At 40.3% G+C, this 14429-nt stretch overlaps 1 protein-coding gene across 1 annotated transcript; it reads left to right on the top strand.

The window, feature by feature from the left end:
- Window positions 1-335: 335 nt before the first annotated feature.
- Window positions 336-1286, top strand: LOC127187214 (olfactory receptor 11H4). Its single transcript, XM_051143389.1, has one exon. The coding sequence runs from the start codon at window positions 342-344 to the stop codon at window positions 1284-1286; it is 945 nt and encodes a 314-aa protein (XP_050999346.1). The 5' UTR covers window positions 336-341.
- The last annotated feature ends 13143 nt before the right edge of the window (window positions 1287-14429 follow it).

Below are 14429 nucleotides of genomic sequence, written 5' to 3'. Positions count from 1 at the left end.
CATTTATTGAAAGGCTGCAGACTGTATAAGCTCAATAGCATGGGGGTGAGTGTCTGGGAATCATGAAGTAGGGTAACTGGGGCTATTTGTGTCTAGATGGTCAGTGTCCTTCACTGTAGCAGTCTCTAGTTACCTAGATCCCTTTGACTCCTGTTGCAGGAGGACCAAGAAGGAGAGAAGAAAGAAGTTACATCATTGGTAAGACACTCAATCCAAAAGATAGGATCAGTTTCCTCTGCTTCAGAATAGTCATGTCTTCTCTTATAGACCTTCTCATGAAGACTTTCAGGTACGCTGGGGTTAAACTCGTGTCTTCTTTTTCTCTCATACATTTAGATTCCATGAATAGATCAGCAACACATGTTGTAACGGAGTTTGTCCTCTTGGGATTCCCTGGTTCCTGGAAGATACAAATTTTCCTCTTCGTGTTGTTTTTGGTGGTTTATGTCTTGACCCTGCTGGGAAATGGAGCCATCATCTGTGCAGTAAGATGTGACTCACGTCTACATACCCCGATGTACTTCCTCCTGGGCAATTTTGCCTTCCTTGAAATCTGGTATGTTTCCTCCACTATTCCTAACGTACTAGTCAACATTCTCTCTAAGACCAAGGCCATCTCGTTTTCAGGGTGCTTCCTCCAGTTCTATTTCTTCTTTTCACTGGGAACAACTGAATGTCTCTTCCTGGCAGTGATGGCTTATGACAGGTACCTGGCCATTTGCCGCCCATTACACTACCCTGCCATCATGACTAGGAGGCGTTGTGGCATACTGGTATCTTCATGCTGGCTTGTTGGATTCCTTGGGTACCCAATCCCTATCTTCTCCATCTCCCAACTTCCCTTCTGTGGTTCTAATATCATTGATCACTTCCTCTGTGACATGGACCCATTGATGGCTTTGTCCTGTGCTCCAGCTCCTATCACCGAATTTATTTTTTATGCCCAAAGTTCCTTTGTCCTATTTTTCACTATTGCATACATTTTTCGATCCTATATTTTGTTGCTCAGGGCTGTTTTTCAGGTTCCTTCTGCAGCTGGCCGGCTAAAGGCCTTCTCTACCTGTGGTTCTCACTTAACTGTGGTGTCACTCTTCTATGGGACAGTAATGGTAATGTATGTGAGTCCTACATATGGCATTCCAACTTTGATGCAGAAGATCCTCACACTTGTGTACTCTGCAGTGACTCCTCTCTTTAACCCTCTGATCTATAGTCTTCGTAACAAGGACATGAAACTTGCTCTAAGAAATGTTTTGTTAGGAATGAGAATTGTCAAAAATACATGAGTCGAAGTTGTGACATACTTGCATGTCATAATAAAGAACAAACTGGGGATGTATCAATTCATTCAATTGTCTTTACTTTTTGCTTATTTATTTATTTATTTATTTATTTATTTATTTATCTATTTATTTTTGAGACAGGGCCTCATGTAGTCCTGGCTATCCTCAAACTTACTTTCTAGCCAAGGATGACCTCAAACATCTGATTCCGCTGCCTCCATATCCCAAGTACTAAGATTATATGTGTGTACCACCTTGCTTGGCTTTGAACTTGCTTTCAACATGCAGTGAAAAATTTCAAAGCCTAAATGAAATGTGATTCCTATATGAGATTGTCTTCTACTCAGGTACCCATGGTTTTTCGTTATACATATCCTCCATCATTGTAAAAAGACAATGCAGTTGACTTGTTTGTCTATAGATATGTTTATACTAGTCTCTGCAGGGTGAGAACTAAAAATAGCATTCCAGTTCCCACATACTCATCATACTTACTGGAAATCAAAGAGACTTGGTTCAATCCCCAGACCTGGTAAAAGAGACATGATTTAGAATCTAGCCAAAAAAAAAAAAAAAAAAAAAAAAAAAAGAGGAGGAAGGAGAAGAAGAATAAGAATGAGGAGGAAGAGGAGGAGGAAGAAGAGGAGGAGGAGGAGGAGAAGAAGAAAGAAGTGACGCTCAAGAATATGGACTTACCTTCAGAGGAACTCCAACCAGAACCATTTCCATGGCTGGTGAGAGGCTCAGTGGGCAAAGGGGCTTGCTGCAAAGTGAGCTGACTGCAATCCGTAGGGCTCATGTGGCAAAGAGAAGAATCCTGCTCCTACAATGTGTGCTTTCCCCTCCACATGTGTGCAGCAGCATGCACTCTCAGCACCAGTAACTGGTAAATGTAGTTTAAAAATCCATTTCCAATATAAAAGGTGTGCTTATTAACATAGAAAAAGAAATTTCTAGAAAAGTATCAAAGGAGTCTGACATTAATAATGATGCAAACGGCATGAAAATTTGCCCTTAGCACGTTATCATGCAACACACAAAGGCCACCAGGAGAGGGAGCAGGCTGCAGGAGGCAAATGATGATTTAATTTTACCAGCTGGGTTGTAATATATTTTTATTCAAAATTCATGTATCATATTTTGTTTATGGCTTCCCCTCCCTCATCTCCTCCCAGATCCTGTTCACTTCCTCACTGACCCAACTTCATGCCTTCTTTCTTGCTTTCTTTAGAAAACAAACAGAAAAAAAAAATCAAAAGAAAAAGCACAGGAAACACACACACACACACACACACACACACACACACACACACACCTTAAAAACACAAAATATGAAACAATATACAAGTAAAAAACCATCAAGATTTAAAAATGCCCAAAATAAAACAATATGAGACAAAAATAATTCTCAAAACCACCACTGAGTTATTTCTGTGTTGGCCATGGACTGCTGCGCATGGGGCCTACCTTAAGTTTATCTCCCCAGTGACACTCCATTGGAGAAAACCAATTCTCCCTCTTCAAGGAGTTGACAGTTGGAGATAGCTTACTGAGTGGGGACGGGAACTCCTGTCCACTTCCACCTCTCAGTGCTGGGACCACATCCGGCTTGCATGTGTTCAGGCCCTGTGCATGCTGCCACAGTTGCTGTGAATTCATGTGTGTGTTGGCCCTGCTGTGTCTGGAAGACACTGTTTCCCTGGTGTCACCCATCCCCTCTGGCTCTTACAGTCGTTTTGCTTCCTCTTCAGCATAGCTCTCTGAGACCTGAGGGAAGGGTTCTAATGAGGATCACATGTTTAGCGCTTGTTTCTGCAGTTGGTGGAACTCTTTGGGAAGGATTAGGAGGTGTTGCCTTTTTAGACAAGTTGTGTCTCAAGGGTGTGTGTGTGGCTTTGGGGTTTTCAAAGATGCTTGCCATTCCTAGTGTGCTTTCTGCCTCTTGCTTGTAGTTTGAGATGTGAGCTGTTCCTGCCACCAGGCCTTAGCACTGTCATCATGGACTCTAACCCTGTGGAACCATTAAACACTTAACTTTTAAAAGATTTTTTTATTGGTTCTTTGTGAATTTAATATCATGCACTCTAATCTCACTCATTTCCCCTCCTCTCATATCTGCTCTCTGCTTTGTAACCTTCTCCATAGAAATAAAATAAGATAGAGTAAAAAAAAAAAACTGTGTTGTGGAAGCTAGTGTGTCACATCGTCTACTCTTGTCTACACATCTTTGCTTGCAAATGTTCATAGCAATGGTCTGTTTTGAGGCCTCTGGCTCCTGCTACATCATCAATACTGAATCTTCACTGAGACTGCTTTTGGATAAGAGGCGTTGTTGCCCTGTGTCATGGAGATCCTGAAGCTTTGGGTCTGCAGGACTGGCCCTTTCTCATGCTCTAGTAGATCCTAGTTGGGGTAAATGTCGGGGTAGGCCAACTCAAAGCCCTGAATCTGGACCTGAGAGGAAGCTGAGTTAGTCATCCCACCAGCTTTCTTGTGTCCTCACCACCAGGGCGAGCTTTCCAGCACTGCTCCAATGCCACAGCTGGCAAGGGTCAGGGTCAACTCTGCTGTTCTCATGTCCTCAGGGTCAGCTCACCTTCATCTTCATCTCCAGAGACAGCTCTGCTGTGATGCCCAGGGGAGGTGCAGAGCCTGTTTTCCTGAGTGTTAATGGTGGGGCCAGCTCTCACAGTCTCATGACCTCAGGGCCAGAAATCTTGTCTGCTGGCGGCTGATAGGGGTGAGAGAGGGCAGGGCATCTCATCATCACCCAAGCCACCCTACATCAGACTAGGGCCGGGGTCAGCCCTCTTGAGCTCAAACTCTTGGGGCTGGGTCCCCTGCTCCCATGTGGTCAAGGCCAGCTCTGCCATGATGCCTAGGAGAGGGGTGGGACCAGTTCATTATACTGCCTCAGGCCTGGGACACCAACTCAGACCCCAGCTACCATAGGACCACACACCTAGACATGGCCCCTTGGCAGCAGCCTGGAACCGAATGTCCCCATGATCTCAGATGGCAGCACAAACCACAGACATCTTCTTGGCTTTCAGTGGTAACTCAGGCCACAGACACCAACTCAGACCCTAGTAGCTGCAGCAGGACCAAGGATCCAGACATGGTCCTCAGTGGCAGCCAGGGCCAGGCTCTCACCATGGCCTCCTCACATCTGCTTGTTTCTCACTGCCATCGAGTCTCCAGTTCCACCTTTCTCCACAGTGTATGAGCCCCTGGCTTCACTTTCTCTTCCATCCCTCTACCTCTTACTCCATCTTTTCCATGTCTCCCTCACATATTTTTCCATCATGGTGGCACCACACCAAGGGCTTGGGTATCTTTCTTCCCTGCTGCCCTGGGCCGTCATGGTTGGGGTAGGTGTTTGGGTGTCCTTTTTCAGGCTGCCCCTGACCAGCATGGTTGGGGACAAACACTTACCTTTATACGTTGCCGTGGTCATGTCATTTTATCACAGAAATAGAAATGTAACTAATAAAATAATCCCTAATAAATATAAGAAATGAGATAATCCTTTTTATTCTGTCTGACCGTAATAAAATAAGACTATAGCAAGAGAAACTCTAGAACATCCATAATATTATTAGAGATTAAACACACTATTGAGCAATAAAGGAGTCCTTGAAGAAATGAAAAATTAAAAGATTCATAAACTAGAATTAAAATGGAACTACAACACATTAAGCTTGTGGGATACGATGAAATGAGTCCTAAGAGGGAAGTTTATAGCTCTATGTGCCTACATTACAAATAAGGGCTGGCTCGAACCCCTACCAGGACCTAGCCGACGAACATGATATTCTCCACCGTTGAGTGGAGAGTGAGATCTGACTCTCACACGACCTCTGGTGCCCCTTTTCTGACCACGTCCCCTGGATGGAGAGACCTGGCGGCACTCAGAGGAAGGATAGTGAGTTACCAAGAAGAGACTCGATATTCTAAGAGCATATATAGGGGGAGGAGGTCTGCCTCAATCACAGACATAGGGGAGGGGAGAAGGTGGGAAGTAGGAGGGAGGGAAGAATGGGAGGAAACAGGGGAAGGGCTAACAATCGAGATGTAATATGAATAAATTAATAAAAGTAAAAAACAAAACAAAACAAAACAAAAAACAAATAAGGGCTGGTGTGAAACCATCTTAGCTCTCCTAGGACCTTCTGTTCTTTTTATATTAGCCACCTCCCTTCTGTTCTGTTGGCCAGCGACACCCAGGAACACTTTCTACCAGGAATCCCAGGAGCCACACCGGATGGGACTCAGGTAAGCCATTTTCACTGCTCTTCCTATCTTCAATTAAGATCTCTTCTGTTGCCGGGCATGGTGGTGCACACCTTTAATCCCAGCACTTGGGAGGCAGAGGCAGGTGGATCGCTGTAAGTTCGAGGCCAGCCTGGTCTACAAAGCGGGTCCAGGACAGCCAAGGCTACACAGAGAAACCCTGTCTCAAACAAAACAAAACAAAACAAAACAAACAAAAAAGAAGATCTCTTCTGTCTTATCTGCAACTCGGTAGCCAACTTCCTGCATGTGCCCCTCCTCCCACTCTATCTCTGTTCCCCAGGGATTCTGGTTCTTAGCACAGACAGACCCAGCTTAGCTCTTTCCCTTGGACCCTGTAAATATTCTTTCCATGCCAGTCATCATTATTTTGTGCCAGCTGCTGCTACTTAGAAACATGTTCTACCAGTGACCCTAGTGGCCACACCTGGCTGGGACTCAGGAGGAGATTTTCACTGTCCTCCATTACTACTTCTCTTGTCTGTCTCAGTCTCAGCCCTGTAGCAAGCTGCTTACAGGTGTTTCTCCTCCCACTGTGACTCCATTCACTGAAGATTCCACCTCTTTGTACAGAGCCAGGGCATCCCTAGTCATTTTACCCTTGTCACCCCAGACATATTCTTTGCCCCTTGCAGCCTGCTTTCAGGAACGTTTCCTCCTACTATACCTTCACTCCCTAGGGAGTCAACCTATTGGTGTGGACTGGATACCCCAGGATTTCCCCCTAGGCCTCTCTCAGTCTATTATCTTAGGCCATTTGACCTGCAGAAGCACTTTCTACCAGGAATACCATAGATACTACACTTGCTTAAAATCTTGAGAGGCCAACAGCAACTGAAGAAGGAAACACCCACCCAACAAAGACAAGACCAAGACCTGATATCAACAGCTAGAAAAACCTGAGTCATCCTAACTTCAGATGTGTAGGCATCAACACACACACACACACAAACACACACACACACACACACACACACACACACTACCTCTACCAGAACACAGTAACCTTAATATAATACAGTAGGCTCTGAGAAATCAAATATAACAAGCATTATATTAAGGACATCAAAACTTCCAATTCATACCTTAAAGAGGGTATGAATAAATTTCTTAATGAAATTTATGAAAACACAAAGTGTGGAATGAAATAACAAATACACTTCAAGACACAGACTAGAAATAAAATCACTAAAGAAAACCCAAACCAAAATAAAACTGGAAATGAAAATTTTAGGAAGTCAAACAAAAATTTCAGAGGTAATCCTCACCAACAGAGTACAAGCCATGGAAGAGAGAATCTAGGCACTGAAGGCAAAGTTGAAGGAATGGCTACATGAAACAAAGAAAATAGTACATCCAGGAAAACCTAGGCATAAAGCATCCAGGAAACCCCAAATAATATGAAAAGACCAAATCTATAAATTATAGAAATAGAAGAAGGAAAAGAAGCCCAGGTCAAAGGCATTAAAATGTTTTCAATAAAACTAGAAGAAAATGTTCCTAACCTAAAGAAAGAGGTGGTGCCTAACAAGGTACAAGATGCATACAGAACACCAAATAGGTTGTACCAGAAGAGAAATTATCAATGACACATAGTAATTAAAACACTAAATGTACAAAACAAAGAAAGACCATTAAAAGCCGCAAGGGGAAAAGACCAAGTAATATAGTAGATCTATTAGAATAACACGTAACTTTTCAATACAGACTAAAAGCCAGAAGGGCTTGGATGAATGTCCTACAGACTCTAATAGACTAGAGATGATGGTCCAGACTACTATACTCAGCAAAACTTTCAATCACTATACAAGGAGAACACAAGATATTTTATAATAAAACCAAATGTAAACAATATCTATCTATAAACTCAGCTTTATAAAAGGCACTAAAAGAAAAAGTTTCAGTTGAAGTTATCACATCCAAGAAAACACAAGGGATAAACAATCCTAAATCAGCAAATCAAAAGAGGGCAAACCACCACACCATAACAACAAATTAACAAGAATTAATAAACAATGCTCTTTGATAACTCTAAATATCAATGGTCTCAATTCCCCAATAAAATGACAGACTAAAAGCTATACTCAGAAACAAGATTTATCCTTCTGCTGCATCCAAGAAACACACCTTAACTTAATATCAAGGATAGATATCATCTCAGGGTAAAAGGATGAAAAGATATTGCAAGCAAAGGGACCCAAGAAACAAGCCAGTGTAGCCATTTTAATATCTGACAAAATAAATTTCAAACCAAAACTAATAAGAAGAGATAGAGAAGGATACTGCATACTCACTGAAGGGGAAAAAAAAAACCACCAAGAGGATATTGTAATTCTTAACACTTATGCACCTAACACGAGGGAATCCAAGTTCAGAAAAGAAAGATGACTACAGCTTAAATCACATATTATGACTCACATAGTGACAGTGGGTGACTTCAATACCCTACTCTCACCAATATAGGTCATCCAGACAAATACTAAACAGAAAAATGTTGGAACTAAATGACATCATAAATCAAATGAACTTAGCAGATATTTAAAGACTATGTTAACCAAGCACAAAAGAATATACTGTCTCCTCAGCAGCTCATGAAACTTTAAAATTGACCACATACTTGGGAATGAAGCAAGTCTCAACAGATACAAGAAAACTGAAATAACACCATGCTATTTTAGCATCCTGTCTGACCATCACATCATCAACAGAAATAACAAAACATAAAAACTCCTGGGACCTGAGCAACACTCTACTGAAGTAAAAATTAGGTTAAACAGGGAAATTAAAAACTTTTAGAATTGAATGAAAATAAAAACACAACCTACTAAAACTTTTGGGTTACAATGAAGACAGTTCTAAGAGGCAAGTCCATAGCACTAAGTACTTACACCAAAAAATTGGAGAGTTCTCACACTTGCAATTTGATGACACACTTGAAAACTATAGAACAAAAAAGAAAGAACACTCAAAAGGAGTAGATGACAAAACAAAAATCAGACTCAGGACTGTCATGCACAAAATAGAAGTGAACAAATAAAAGGAATAGATGGCAAGATATAATCAAATTCAGGGCTGGTATAAATGAAATATAAACAAACACAACAATACAAGGAATCAATGAAACAAAGAGCTGGTTCTCTGAGAAAATCAGTAAGATTGGTAAGTCCTCATCCAAATTAACTAAAAGCCATACAGAGAATTTCCAAATTAATAAAATTATGAATTAAAAAGGGGGCTATCACAACAAACATTGAGAAATTCAGAGAATAATACGGACATAAAAAAAAAAAATCTTTATTTGATCAAATTGGAAACCCTAAAAGAAATGGATGAATTTCTTGATATTCATGACCTAACAAAGTTAAATGAAGATCAAAAAAGTAATTTAAACAGATCTATAATTCCAAAGAAATAGAAGCAGTAATTAAGTCTCTCAAGAAAAAAAAAAAAAGGTTCAGGTGTATTCATCACAGATTTCTACCAGACTCTCAAAGAAGAATTAAAACCAACGTTCCTCAAAGTATTTTGCAGCACATCTTATACCCATGCCCAGTCACACCATCTCCCTCTGCACCACAGCCATCATCTATGCTTCTGTCAGGACTTGCCCTACCTGCATCAACCTCATAGGACTTTTTAGGTCACCTCCAACTTTGAACTACATGCCCAATCTGCCAGCATCGTCACTCAGGGTCTAACCTGTTGAATACTCCTAACCATGTCAACCACACATTTTTTTTCAGTATACTAGATTTTGCCTGGGTCCTACAGCTCCTACACCAGACTAACCTGGCTTTTCCTGCCTTTGCTACAGAGAAGCACCTAAGGGCTTAGACCAGTATTCTAGCTATCTACTCACCAAACCATGCATGTCTTTCCTGGTTTGGGTTACCTCACTCAGGATAATCTTTTCTAGTTCCATCCACTTGCCTGCAAATTTCATTCTTTTTAATAGCAAAGTATTATTCCATTGTGTAAATGCACCATAGTTTCTTTATCCATTCTTTGGTTGAGGGACATCTAAATTGTTTCCAGATTCTGGCTGTTACAAATAAAGCTGCTATGAACATGCCAATCAATATTTACAAGAAGATATATAGATGGTCAATTTATATATTGTGCCCCCCACCTTGCCCCATCCAAAACAAACTCAGAACTAACAAAGTAAGTCCATATGCCCAGATCTCATCACAGGAATACCAACAGTATCTTCTTTCCAAAACCAAACAGTCCTGCAGAAATGCCTCTCAATGAGAATTCTCTGGATGAACTCCCAAACACAGAAGTTAAAAGAACCATAATAAACTTCCTCAAAGAACAACCTCCCCAAGAAGAAGAGAGAGAGAGAGAGAGAGAGAGAGAGAGAGAGAGAGAGAGAGAGAGAGAGAGAGAGAGAGAGAGAGAGAGAGAGAGAGAGAGAGAGAGAGAGCGCACGCTCGGTGAAATCAAAGAGAAAAAGCTTGGAAATAAATGCACAAGTGATGCCCAAGATAACACAAAAATAAGGCTGATGAAAATGAAGATGACAGTGTAAGACTTGAGAATAAAATTAAGCCACAAGATAAAGAAATTGAAGGGGACTCAAACTGAAATGAAGATGGAATTGAAAAACCCAATAGCCCAATTAGAAAACGCAAAGGAATGACTTTCAAGTAGAGTGAGTCAAGCAGAAGATTGACTATGTGATCTTGAAGACAAAATAGAGGATCAAGACCAAATAAGCAAAACAACAACAACAACAACAGCAACACACAAGAGAAGCACATAGGAAATACAGGAAACCATGAAAAACTAAAACTTTGACATATAGGCAAGGTGGGGAGAAGAAACCCAAGTCAATGGCATAGATCAGACCTTCAACAACAACACAAAAGAAAACTTCTTTAAACTCAGGGAAGTTTACATACAGACACAGGAAACACACAAAAAGCAAAGTAGAGAAGACCCAGAAAAGAAAATCCCCATGGCATATGATAGTTAAAACATTAAGTTCACATAACAAAAAAGTGCATTGAAAGTTGCAAGAGAAAAAACATGAGTCTCATATAAGGGAAAACCCATCAGGAAAACTGCTGGCAATCGTAGTGGAAATTTTGAAGGTCAGATCTTGCAACAATGCATTCCAAGTCCTAAAAGACTATGACAGCCAACACAAAATAATATAATATACAAAACTATCTGCCATGATTGAAAGAGAAGAAAAAAAATTCATAGCATAAACAGGTTAGTAATGTATATCTAACAAACCAAACCTAAGCACAAGACAAGAAACATTATTTTAAATGGAGGAAAAGCATAAGCATAGAGGAGAGACTGTGGGAAGAAATACAAAACCATAATCATTAAGACACAGAATACCACCGACAACACAAATAACAACACTGAAAATCAACAACAGGATGATCACAACCAAGACACACCTTAAATATCTACAACAACTTTAAATATCAGTGGCCTCAGCTCTCCAATCAAAAGACACAGCTTGAATGACTGAATGGATCAAAAACCATAATTTATCTATCTACTCACTATAGGAAACACAACTTCTTAAAAAAAAAAAAAAAAAAGGCACCACATTAGAGTAAAAGGCTGGAAAAAATACTCCAATCAAATGGGACAATGAAGAGAATAGGAATCACTATCCTAATATCTGACAAAATTGACTCTAAAATAAAATTAATCAGAAGACATAAAGAGGGGTACTTCATTCTATTCAGGGGAACAGTTTACCAAGAAGACATTACTCTCCTAAACATATCTGCACCAATTTCAAAGGCACAAAATTTAATTAAAAATCTACTACTGGAATTAAATATACAGATTAATATCAATCCGTTAATGTTAGAGCCTTTCAATAATCCATTTTATGCAGTAGACAGGTCATCTGGACGACAAATGAGCAGAAAAAGATCAAACAACTTGACATGGTACATCAAGTGGGCTTAACAGGTATCTACAGAGCATTCTCCCCAAACACCAAAGAATACACACTCTACTCAACAGCACATGAAAGATTTCCTAAAATAGACCACATCCAGGGACACAAAACAAATCTTTACAATTTGGAAAGATTGAAATAACACTTTGTATCCTATGTTAACCCAATGCAATAAAACGTAGACAGCACAAAGCCTCTGGTAAAAACATAAACTGATGGAGATTTAGTAACTCATTATGGAATGCTGAATGTGCCGAAGAAATAAAAATTTCCTAGAACTAAATTTTTTTAATTAATTTATTCTTGTTACATCTCAATGTTTATCCCATCCTTTGTATCCTCCCATTCTCCCCTCCCTCCCATTTTCCCCTTATTCCCCTCCCCTATGACTGTTCCTGAGGGGGATTACCTCCCCCTGTATATGCTCATAGGGTATCAAGTCCAGAGGGTCCTAGAAACCTACAAGTAGAACATTATCCTAGAACTAAATTTTAAAAATGAAAACACAATGCGGCAAAACCTCTGGGACAAATTGAAAGCAGTCCCACAAGGGAATTTCATAGCTCTAGACAATCTCACGGCCTAGTGACAATTGATTGTTTGTTTGTTTTCTCCTGAGTGGCTGTAACAGCTAATGAATGGTTGTGTGGGCAACTGTGACTAGCATCTCTTAATTGTTACTCAGCAGTCATTTAAGTTGCCTGTCTATTGTCTTTCGTTTTAATGTATGTCATAAATACTATGTTTTTTTTTTTTTTTTTTTTTTTTTTTTTTTTTTTGCAGTACAAAGTATATGGCATCTCCTAATTGAGCAGATCTATGCTTCCAATATGCTGTGTTTGTTGAAGAAAGAAAAAGCACAAATAAATGGCTTAATGAAGGAACTAAAAAAATTGGAAAATCAGGAACAAACAAAATTGAAGCAAGGATTAATAAAGATCAGAGCAGAAATCTACAAAATAGAAAAAACTTAAATAATACAAAGAACCAGCAAATCTGAGAGCTTTGTTCTTTGAGAACATAAGCAAAACTGACTGGTGCTTGGCCCAGCTAACCTAAAGACAGACAGAAAGTACCCAAAAGTACAGAATCAAAACACTACAACCACCAAAGAAATTCAGAATACTAAAAGGGAATATTAAAAACTACTCTATTAAGCTAGAAAATGTAAAAGAAATGGATGATTTTCTAGATTCAGTTAACTCACCAAAATTAAATCAAGGTGTGCTGCGCCCAGATTGATCCCCCCCCCCCCCCAAAAAAAGAACCAGAAGATTTGAAACCGCTGTAAACACAAGAGGAATCTTTAACTCAGCCCCAGGCTGGATGGCTCCTGGATCCCAAATCAAAGGTCTTGGAAGAGACCCCGGGGGGCACTGATCTGAGGACCATTTATCCTCCCAAAGTCTCTCAAGCAGAAAAGGGTGACAAAACTATCCATGGCTTAACTTCTTTTGTTCTTCCAGATGAGGCTGGTCGGTTGCTAGGTAACGCGATCTCTGGTGAGGCTTAATCTCCCTGCCCCCCTTCCCCTCTCTCTCTTTGGTTTTTTTGAGACAGGGTCTCTCTGTGTAGCCTTGGCTGTCCTGGACTCACTTTCTAGACCACGCTGGCCTCGAACTCACAAAGATCCACCTGCCTCTGTCTCCTAAGTGCTGGGATTAAAGGCGTGCACCACCACGCCCGGCACTTACACCATTTAAATCTGTTTATTTCAAAGAACTTTGTCAGATAGGCCATTTGTGGCACCGGTTGGCTCGTTAGGGCGGTGTTAGCTCAGAAGGCTCCTCTCCTGTGTTAAAGCAAGCACTTCCCCTGTTCGTGCTCCCTTCTGTGTTAAAGCACTTCTCCAGTTCTGCTCTTTCTTTCGCGCTCTTTCTCTCAGGTGAAATCCACAACGCGTACAGAGACATAACAAACGAGGTGACTGAAAGAGTAGTGAAAAGCCTTCACACTATAAAAAGAAAGAAACCAAAACTAACTAACAAAACAAACAGGATCAGGATCAGATGAACAAATGGATTTACTACCAGAAATTCAAAAAAGATCTGCAGCCTGTTCTCTTTCAACCATTCAAAACTAAAGCAACAACCACAGCCACAACCACAACAACCACAACAACAACCACCACCACCATAACAAATCAGAAGGACCACCCCCAAATTTCTTCTATAAAGCCATTATCATTCTAATACCCAAACCAGGTAAAGACACAAGAACAACAGCAAAAACCGAATCACAGAGCAATATCTCTGATTAACACAAACTCAAAATGTCTCAATAATATCTTTGTAAGCAGATTATACATCATGGGCAAATTGGCTTTATCCCTGACATGCAGGGATGGCTCAATAGATGCAAATCAATAAATGTAATAAACAACAGACACGGACATAAACCCATCACCATCCTCAATAGATTCAGAAAAAGCCTTTGATGAAATCCAATATATTTCCATAAAAAAATTTCTAGAGAACGTAGAGCTAGAGTGAAAGGCAAGCCCATAAAATGGGAGACAATCTTTGACATCTATACATCTGACTGAGGTTTAATATCCAGAGTAATAAAAAAATCAAGTCACTTACAATACCTAGGGAGTAGAAACAACCTAAATATCCTACCACTGTTGAGTAGATAATGAAAATGTGGTCCATCTATACTGCAGAACGCTAGTCAGCTTACAAAGGAAAGTGAAGCCATGTGCCTTTTAGGTGCATGTATAGAATTAGAAAATATTATATTCATTGAGGTAACTCAGGCCCAGAGAAATGAACACTGCAAGTTTTCTTTTATTGGAAGCTTCTAGATACCAGTTGTCAGATTTATGAACGTAATCCATAGTAGCTATAGAACCCAGGGAAGTAGAGTGGGACCAATTCCAGGAGAGGGGGTTTGGGGAATAATAGGAGACTTAG

This window comes from Acomys russatus, chromosome 3, assembly GCF_903995435.1.
Source record: "Acomys russatus chromosome 3, mAcoRus1.1, whole genome shotgun sequence".
In the NCBI taxonomy this organism is placed as follows: Eukaryota; Metazoa; Chordata; class Mammalia; order Rodentia; family Muridae; genus Acomys; species Acomys russatus.
This window is presented reverse-complemented; position numbering and strand designations above follow the sequence as displayed.